Genomic DNA, 9666 nt, shown 5'->3' with positions numbered 1-9666 from the left:
TCGTCATAAACTCCGCTTGACCTGTTCCCTTCACACAGGTTTTGCTACCAAATAAACCAGGGTTGATCCTTCCAGAGTTGCCTTCCCACCTTGTTTTCAAGACATAACTTTTTCCTAGCTGGTTATTTTGTAATTGGCATCTACCTCTCACTGCCAGCAAGACTGAAGCCATAGGGTGGCTCCTAACCGAGATGACTCCTGATTTCTCTCTCACTATATACAACAAATAGGAAATATTCATCACCTGGAGAAAGCACATTGCCTAGATTTTCACCTTGCTTTCAACTACCTGCTAGTCCAGACAGACAGAATAAAATTCCAGCACTCAAGTGGGATCCCACCCCATCCGGGATGAGGGCTCTGACGCAGCACTCAATTGCTGGGGTATGCTGGGATACCTTAGCAAAAAACCCCAAATCTCTGTAGGGTACACCAAGAGATCTCTGGCTAAGTAACACAGATATGTAGCTTTTGGGGGTTTGCTGCCTTCATTTCTTTTTCCCAACCATGTTGTTATCCAGGTTCAGTAAGGAAAATAAAGAGTCCATCGACCCGTATACATATCTGCCCTTTGGAGCTGGTCCTAGGAACTGCATTGGGATGCGGTTTGCTCTCCTCACTCTGAAAGTTGCCATCACCATCCTATTGCAACATTTCACCTTCCAGACCTGCAAAGAAACTCAGGTGAGGAGCACATTTCATTTTGAAACTCACATGCAAAGAGCCAGGTGCCTGGTTTCTCACCACAGGTGCTAAAACCAGATGCTTGGCACTTTCAGGAAAGGTCCATTTTCAGGTGCTACAGATCAAGTGATGGTCAAACTGTGGCCAAGTTTCTTTCCTTTAATCTCTACTTGTTTTATTTGCCTATCTCCAAGTGTGTTTTTCCTCTCACTGTTGCAGATTCCTCTCAAGCTGAATTCACAGGGATTATTAAGACCAGAGAAACCTATTATTCTGAAGTTAGTTCCCCGGACTAAGCCGTAAAACTCACCTGCGTCTGCAGCAATTCTCCAGCATCTAACGAGCGCTGTGCTAACAAAGAGATCACACATCAGGAAACCTCTCTTACATGTACAGACACCGAAGAGCAGCTCTAGTTAATGCTGGAAGCAATTACTACATATTTACTAATAAACATAGCTGTCAGAAATGTAACGTGGATCACTGGGCAGTGATAATACACAGTCCCCTTAATTTTGATTGCAGAAAACAATAAATAAATCCAAATGAGAAGCTGATCATCCACTCACTTCTAAGGGGACTTCTCCACCTGGAAAGAAGGAATTACTGTTGCATCCAAGAGAAACAAGGTGTGAGGGAAATTCAAATCACCAGACTTTGCTGGGCAGGGACAGGTGACATTCTTCTCGGTGTATTGATGCCTGAAATTTCATGTGTTATAATTGAGATGACTGGTGTGAGACTACATCCTAGTTACCAAACCTCTCTCGTGCCATGTGTTAATTAAACTAAAGTGTGTGCAAATACTGTCATTAAAAATGTTTGAGAGCTGCTCTGTGTTGTGTATAGCGGCTGATCACTTCCTATTTAAAAACCGTATTCAGCCTCAACCCTTGAAATTATCCATGTACATTGCTTTCCACTTAATTTAATGAATCTGATCCTTCATTTAATGCCATCAAACCCTCCCATCTGTACAGCATTTTACAAACAGTGTCACTCCCACTTCTTAGATCAATTAAGAGGTTGCTTTCAGTTCAGCTCTGGCCACCCCTTTTCTGCGCCGTAGTGACAGAGGACGGATTGCAGAGAGCAGCAGGAGCAGCTCGCCAGAGGTGGTGACAGCACGGCAGCACCGCTCCTGGAGAAATTGTCTGGCCATGGCTTGTAGCTGAGCCTTGTCTCCCATGGGTGGGGTTTATACATCGCCCGTGGTGGGACGTTAGCCTGCTGTGAGCTGCTTTGCCCTTGAACTGCTCCAGAGCAGTCTATGGCTTGGGCACACTGGTCTTGCCATTGGCGTGATGCTTTTCCCAATGGGCTTATGCCATCCCCGACCATATAAACAGGGAATATAAAAAAGCAGGTAGGGGCTTTTCACAGATCTGAATTTCACACATTGTTTTACCTGTGCTGGTCCTGACACCTACAAACCAAGAAGGATGCTAGCAACATGGGAGAGGTTTCTTCAGAAGAGCTGCAGAATAGATCAAATCACCTCTTAACTTTCTGCTGGCGTCCTTCACTCCAAGACAGTATTTTCCAAATCATTGTCTATAATTTTTTTCCACAGCAACACATTTTTTCTCTTTAGTCTAACAGACAAAACTGCAACATGACCCAAATGCTACAATCCAACATAGTACAAAATTATCCAAAAATTCATATTCCTTCTTTAACAGCAATGGCAGTTAAGGGGTTTGGGAGTGGTCAGCCAACAACACAGTGGATTCCTGATCACTGGAAATCCTGAAATCAAAGCTGTCCATTTCTCAGTAAGATACAGCAACATTCACGAGGCTCTAATTCAAGAACAAGCAGCTTGTGCTGTCCCAAAAGGCAGATAAAACAATTATAGTGCTCCCTTCTGATTCATCATCAGCGAAAAATTGTTTGGGTTTTGCTAAGTACACAGCAAGGCATAGTTAGGAACGCTGCCAATAAGGCCCTTCCTCAGTTTAAACTGTTGCTCATCTTTTACCATGGGGGTTAAAACCTATTGGTGGAAGAGCTCAGCCTGTCTCACTGCTGTGGTGCTGCAGCAGCTCTGATGGGGACAGTGCAATTGCCCTACATGGACAGACTAATTAAAAAAACCCATATTTTCCCAGTAGAAAAATAGCTTTAGGCAAAACCAACTCCAGATTCAAAAAAGGGAAAGGAAAGAGAAGCCATCATGAAAGCAGCAAATCACTGAAGTGCCAAAGAGCTGCTTTGAAGTAAAGAAAACTCATTTTGTTATCTCATGGACAAAATCAAGCACCTTTGCGTGGTGCTCAGAACCAGAAAGAGTTAATCCAGCCGTACCCCGAGACAGGCAGTGCCTGCCCAGCACGTGCCATCTCCGGGAATGAAGTCATTAGTGTAACCGTACAGATCATTCTTCCAAATGTGAAAAATGTGACTAATTCTCCGGCTTCAGCCAATTATGACCTGCCAGGACTATCATAACAGCCCATAAATAATGTGTAACAAAATCATGGTAATGAGTCTTCTAGAAGAAAATTAGATCCTCTGTGTCTTAACTCCATAAAATTACTTTGCTTCTAAGGGCTGCCTCTGCCATTCCCAGAACTTTCCATTCCTTCCCTGGCCATCCCTCAGAAATGGATGTCCCTTGGCCAGGGGTCCCCTGGTCCTTATGGCTGGTGTGGCTGTTTCCTGTCTAAACCAACTAACTTGGCTTTCAAACATTTTCACTCATAAAACTTATTTATTTTCTAGACTTCGCTGATTCCTTTAACTGTTTCAACACATCCTTGGCAGGCCTGGGACGTTGTGTTGGCCCAAGATAGCTGGGTCTTCGTCAGAGGAAAGAGCTTTCAAACACAGTACAAAGTTAATTCTGGGGACACTCCGGTTTCGCTTCCCCCCTAAATCCTCCCAAACCCTAAGTAAGGAAAAAAGAATGAAGAAAATAAATGTTAAATCAGCATTTTTTAAAAAAATATGCTTTTCTCAAAGATTTTACAACTGTAAAATCAGAGAATTATTGTCAAATCACTGTGCAACCGCAACAGACTCACACCCTGGCAAAACACCAGCATCGCTTTTCTGAGGAAGTGTTCTAAGACTTTTCTAAGTATGCAGAAATTAATCTGATCCTTCTGAGGAAGGAAAACTTTTCTAAGAATGCAGAAATTACATTTCCCTTAATAGAGAAAGGCTTGCTGAGAACTTCCCAAAGGAGGGGTATACCCCATGATGTGTCCGTCCTGATGAAAGACAAAGGTGGTTACAAAGTGGGGAGATTTGTTTTCCGTTTCTCTGTTAACTTACAGCAGAGTAACCATCAAAGATACAGTAACTTGCCTAAATGATGTAATACTTCCCGTTGATTGCAATGATCAAGTGGATTATGAAAAACAGGTTTCCTGCTTATAGCAGGGGAATATTTCCTGTGCTCCACCACGTCAGTTATTAGGTGCTTCAACACCAGGCTGAGCCTTGACAGACAGAAGAATGGGCCGACTATTACTAAACTAGTGTCCCTGAAGTATTGAAGTCTTTTGCAATTCCACCTTGCCTTTAAAGTGAAAAATGAAACATTTTCAGGCATATTTCACCTGAAAGGAAGAATAGGCAGCGTAGCTCCTTTTGCCTTACCCTCTGCTGAGGCAGTCTCTCTATTGGTGCTCCGGCAACAGAAGCCTACGAGTCAGAAGGTGCACAAATGAAAGAGCCAGCACGCAAAATTCACTTAGTTCTCACAGTCCCTCCTTCCTCTCTCCATCTCCCTGGTAGAAGTAACCAGCCAGCACAGGGAATTACCAGGGTATGACAGATAGCTTGGAAACGCGGAAAGCCTGTAGCCAGATTTGTGCACTGACATCACCTCTGTCAGCTGTAATGGAGAGAATTAGGCATATCGAATGGCTCACCATACAGATGTGGAATTTTGAAAACCCTTACTGCTGCACAAATGTTGACAGGATATTTTATTTGCTGCATCATTAAAGGTTAAAGAGACTCATTCTCCAGAGGATTCATTTTTTCAACCCTTAATATCAATTAAAGCTAATTTCAGCTCTACCCTAATGATTAACATAAAATATGGAAAAAGCTCTAACTGAGCATTTCTATTCATTACTTCAATTCTCTTGTATTGCTTGGGCACTTTATAGGTACTGACGCAGCTTTATATCATTCATGACACAGTTAATTCTCCCCTCAGAGCTTTTTTTGTTACTGAACCCTTGAAGACATTGCAAAGATGCACAAAACGACTTTGATGATATGGATCAAAGTTTTTATTTAACCGGTTCATAGTTGACAATCAGCGATGTTCTCTCTGGGCTTTCCTCCATGGCTGGGTACAATGTCTAGATACAGATTTGTTTTGTTACATGGCCCACAGCTTCCATATCATATATATAATGTATAAGTGTACTTTGATATATTTGTGCAGCCAGAGGTTTGCAAGTGGAGGGGAGGACGATATAACTGTTCAAGGGAAAATAGAAAACTTTTCCTGCCACTTATGTACTGAAGCCGGTCCAGTACAGCTGGATGCATTTACCCATCTTTGCTTGGCAAAGTACTGGTTCTATCAACACACCATGGAGTGCCCAGAAAAACAAGTTTAGTCCATCTCCTGGACTATACCAGGGCTTTGTGCTGCCCAGCTGGGAATCACAGGCATCACACCACAGTCCCCCTGCCCCCATCTCAGGGCTGTCCAGCTGGTTTTGATCTGGGCAAAAGGACTGAAAAATATCTTTGGGAAACAGACCACACAGACCACCTGCCAGCATGGCTAGCAGAGTCTTGCGCTAACTTGCCCTGAGCTTGTCTAACCTTTTCAGAACTTGTCTACTTGTATCCTAATTTTAGGGTATTTATTGTTAACAAACACTAATCTAGGATTGATTTGTATCCAAAGGTCACAGCAAAAGCCAGGGGGAAGGTGAGGAGCAATACAGATGCTCCTAAGAAGGTCAGCTGCTGCCACTCAGGCTGCTCTCTGTGGTAACCACACATCAATCAGCCCACCAGTAGCCTTAGCAACACCCATGGAAGCAAGCAGATGTCTGAAACTCCCAATAATTATAACAGATTCCAGTAGAAATCAGCAGGATGTCGAAGTGGGGAACACACATTTGCAGATTCCCGTTGCCAAGAAATTCTGAGTTTCTCCTGCTGGCAGTTGTACCCCCATGTCCTGTCACATACAGCTTCGGCCCAGGACTCCATACTGAGCTATGTGCATCTTCTCAGACAGCTCACTAATCCATCACTCTTGTTTTTCCTCATCTTTTCAAGACTACAGGTGGCTTTGCGCTTCCCCCTCCTGAATTTTCATGTTTAGCTTTCAGTGACTGGAATTCATTTGGCAGGGAGTGAAACAGCTCTCTTAAGTGGAAGAGCTACCTAATAAAGTTTTAATGGAAGGTATTATTTCTGTTCTTTATATTACATTAAAAGGCAGTCAGGAAACGAAAGCCCAGGAGGGTTAGGCGTGTTGGAAACACTCAGCAAGATAGTCCTCAGGGAGTTCACTGTCTAAATGTTGCCCTAAGAAACAGAATGTGCAAACACAGACAGCTCGTGCTGTTACAGCCTTAGCAGGAGGGTGTAGATATAAATATACACAAACATGTGCATATAAACAGTCAGAAAGGCAGAGGGGTGTCTACTTGGTCTTTGGAGGGATTCTCCAATGTCAGGTCTGATATCCACCTGGGGAGCATCTGGGGTGAGAAGCTTAGTGCCCAGACCATGGCACAGTCCATCTACCTGCTCTGCACCACCAAGGTACACATCTGTTCTTTGCCAGCAACATTTAAACACCTGAACCACTGACATCTTTTTTTGTGCGTGTGACTAAAGTAGAATCGGTCATTTTGGGCTCTTAACTAATCACAACCTGAATTTAAGAAACCTCACCACCAGTTCCTAGCTGTTATTTTCTTGCTGTGCTAAACTTCTGTTCTGTAAACAGCAAGAGCAGTTACAGGAATCTGTTTTTAGCAGCAATAGCAAAAGTGCGCAGCTCTCAGCCTCCCCATGGAGGGGCAGTGACATTCAAGCACACATCAGGAAAGACAATTAAAATGGGTCGAAAGAGTACTATACATTTTTGAAACTTTGGACTTTGAATCTAAAAAGCCAACCTTTCAAGTTTTAGTTGGCTTAGAGGAACTGCATTAAGTTACTGATGTTTAAGATGGTTTTGTACCAACTAAAAATAAAAGAATACTATTTTTCTTAGATGGAGAGCGGAGATTCACACTGTCAGCAACAATGAAAACTATAAAGTGCTAACACTTCAAAATCTCCCCTCCAGGTGAAGTATCCAAGTACTTTCAGTCCTTGGATCTGAGCTATTGCAGATCTCACCATTCCACATATCTCTCCCTCATCTCTGTTGCTAACCCTGCAGGAATGGCTCTCAACACATCCGGGCAGAGCTTGGGTGCCAAGGCTGTCCTCAGGTCCTCTCCCAGGACCTGCCATAGACCTCAGAGAATCAAATGAACACTACACAAACATTCATAAAGGCTTTCACAGCTTCAGGTCTCAGTATTTATCAGCACTTAGGTTTATGTGGAGAACATCATTGAGAAGTAAAATCATCCCCAACAGAAGTACTTATACCAGAGCAAGAAGTCTTCCGCTGCTATTTCTTTACAAGGGTCTTGACCTGAAGTGATGACAGGTGACAGAGACCCATCCCTGGAAGTTAGTAACTTACCCTCAGTAAGTTCACAGACAACACCAAGTTGGTTGGGAGTATCGATCTGCTTGAGGGTAGGAAGGGTTTACAGAGGAATCTGGACCAGCTGGATTGATATGAGCCATATGAGGTTCAACAAGGCCAAGTGACAGGTGTTTGACTTGGGTCACCACAACCCCATGCAATGCTACAGGCCTGGGGAAGCATGGCTGGAGAGCTGCCCAGCAGAAAAGGACCCAGGGGTGTCAGTTCAACAGCAGCTGAATATGAGCCAGCAGTGTGCCCAGGTGGCCAAGAAGGCCAACAGCATCCTGGCTTCTATCACTGATAGTGTAGCCAGCAGGAGGGGAGAAGTGATTGCCTCCCTGTACTCTGCCTTGGTGAGGTCTAGAGCACAAGTCTAATGAGGTGTGACTGAGGGAACTGGGAGTGTTTAGCCTGGAGAAAAGGAGGCTCAGGGGAGACCTCACTCTCAACAACTCCCTGACAGGAGGTTGTAGTGAGATGCAGGTTGGTCCTTCAAGTAAGAAGCAATAGGACGAGAGGAAACAGCCTCAAGTTGCACCAGGGGAGATATAGGTTGGACGTCAGGAAAAATTTCTTCCCTGAAAGGTTTGTCAAGCCCTGTCCCAGGCTGCCCAGGGCAGTGGTGGAGTCCCCATCCCTGGAGGGGTTTAAAGGACATGTAGACATGTCATTTAGTGACATGGTTCAGTGGTGACCTGGCAGTGCCGGGTTAACGGTTGGACTCAATGATTTCACAGGTCTTTTCCAACCTAAACCATTTTATGATCACCACCCAGAGTCAAACATATTCAAAAGCTGCTTTCAACTAGCAAAAGGCAAACCTCAAAATACCAGAGCAAAAATCTTCACAGGGACCCTTCAGCTCCGGAAGTGGAAGCAATGAAGTTACTGCAACAAGAACACTGTGCTTCAGAAGACAGAAATCCGCAATGGTGCCCGACAAGAAGCCATCACAGGGAAGCGGTTGGACACACTGCTGTGCTAACCCAGCTCTAAGGACAGCAAGAACAATAAGAAATTAAAATGCACAGTCACAAAACCCAGTGCACAACAACTTCTGGCACTGGTTTGGTTTGTTTATTACAAAGCCACGTGGGCTTTGTGTTGGCTTTTTTCCTTTCTCTCTGCTTGCTGGCAGCAGCTCTAGAGAAGATCTTTGGCATTTTGATAAAAGTTTCAGATATTGGTTTCCTTTGGAGCACCTGCTCCTTTGCAAGATGATAGAAGCTCCCTCCCTGAATACAAGCTGTGCAGCTGCAGCATATTATTTGCCACATTTACTTAATAATCAGCAAAATGCTCAGGGTTTCAACCTTGCTGTCTCTGCCCATCTCTCTCTGCATTGGCTCCCAGGTAGGCTTCGAGACCCAGCAGCCAGCCCCAGGGGAAAATCCCATTCTCCAGTTCACCTCTGAAGCCACAAGCAAGGAAAATAAACCCACGGATCAGCCTATCATTTCCCCACTCCTCACATTCACAGCCAAAAGAACATCAGGGCAAACAGCACTGCCTGAACACACGTCTGAGTGCAACCCACACGTGCCTCTGTCCCAGGGCAGTAATTACCCAGGCAGACTAATCGCCAAAGTCCTAAGCTTTTTCTGACAAATAGCTGCTGAAATTGTTGTCCATTTGAGTATTCATCTTTCATTTGTAATTTCATTTTAAATCCATTTTTGCAGGGTTTGCTGGCCTTCCACCAAAATTGCTTTCAGAAATATGGGAAATCTGAGGGTGACTGGCTTTCCTAGGCAAGCCTTATCTCACAGCAGCCTCTGAAGCACAGGCTACCACCTAAGTCAGAGGGTGTGATCCCTGGGAAGAGTCCATCAGAAGAAGAAATCTTAGAGCACATTATGTACTTGTTAACCTGGCCTGCCAGGTGAGAACCCCAAGTAGTTCACGATTGATGGCTTCCACTGAAAATCAGTAATAATAAAAAAACCACCCTGGTTTTAAGATAAGTGAGATGCAAAAGAACTTAGAACTCGGGTGGTTTCTCAGTTAAAGTTTTGTGGAAGAGGGTGTGCACAGCCAGTGTTGTGCTGAGACACAGGGCAGAGGGACAGCAGGCAGGGAGCAGCAGCTAAGCCAGCTAGAAAGGATCTGCAGCTTCAAACACATCACGAGCAGTAGGTGGGCTTTTTGAATAAGGAGAAAATTCATTAACTGAGTGTCAAAGATCGCACAGAATTTAACGAAATCCTTAAGTAAAAGATGCTAAGCATTTCTTAGGCCTCCTGGATCTTTCCTTGAAGATCTGCAAAGAAATATGAAGG

At 44.2% G+C, this 9666-nt stretch overlaps 1 protein-coding gene across 1 annotated transcript in view; it reads left to right on the top strand.

Moving 5' to 3' along the window:
• Positions 1-987, top strand: part of LOC104489439 (cytochrome P450 3A29-like) — a 10984-nt gene extending 9997 nt beyond the window's left edge. The window contains exons 12-13 of the mRNA XM_010131604.1: positions 522-684; positions 904-987. Of these exons, the coding sequence (XP_010129906.1) occupies positions 522-684; positions 904-987 (247 nt within the window). The remainder of the gene's footprint in view (positions 1-521; positions 685-903) is intronic.
• The last annotated feature ends 8679 nt before the right edge of the window (positions 988-9666 follow it).

Source organism: Buceros rhinoceros, unplaced genomic scaffold (assembly GCF_000710305.1).
Source record: "Buceros rhinoceros silvestris isolate BGI_N320 unplaced genomic scaffold, ASM71030v1 scaffold18592, whole genome shotgun sequence".
Taxonomy (NCBI): Eukaryota; Metazoa; Chordata; class Aves; order Bucerotiformes; family Bucerotidae; genus Buceros; species Buceros rhinoceros.
Note: the sequence above shows the minus strand (reverse complement) of the source record. Positions and strands in the feature narration are given on the sequence as shown.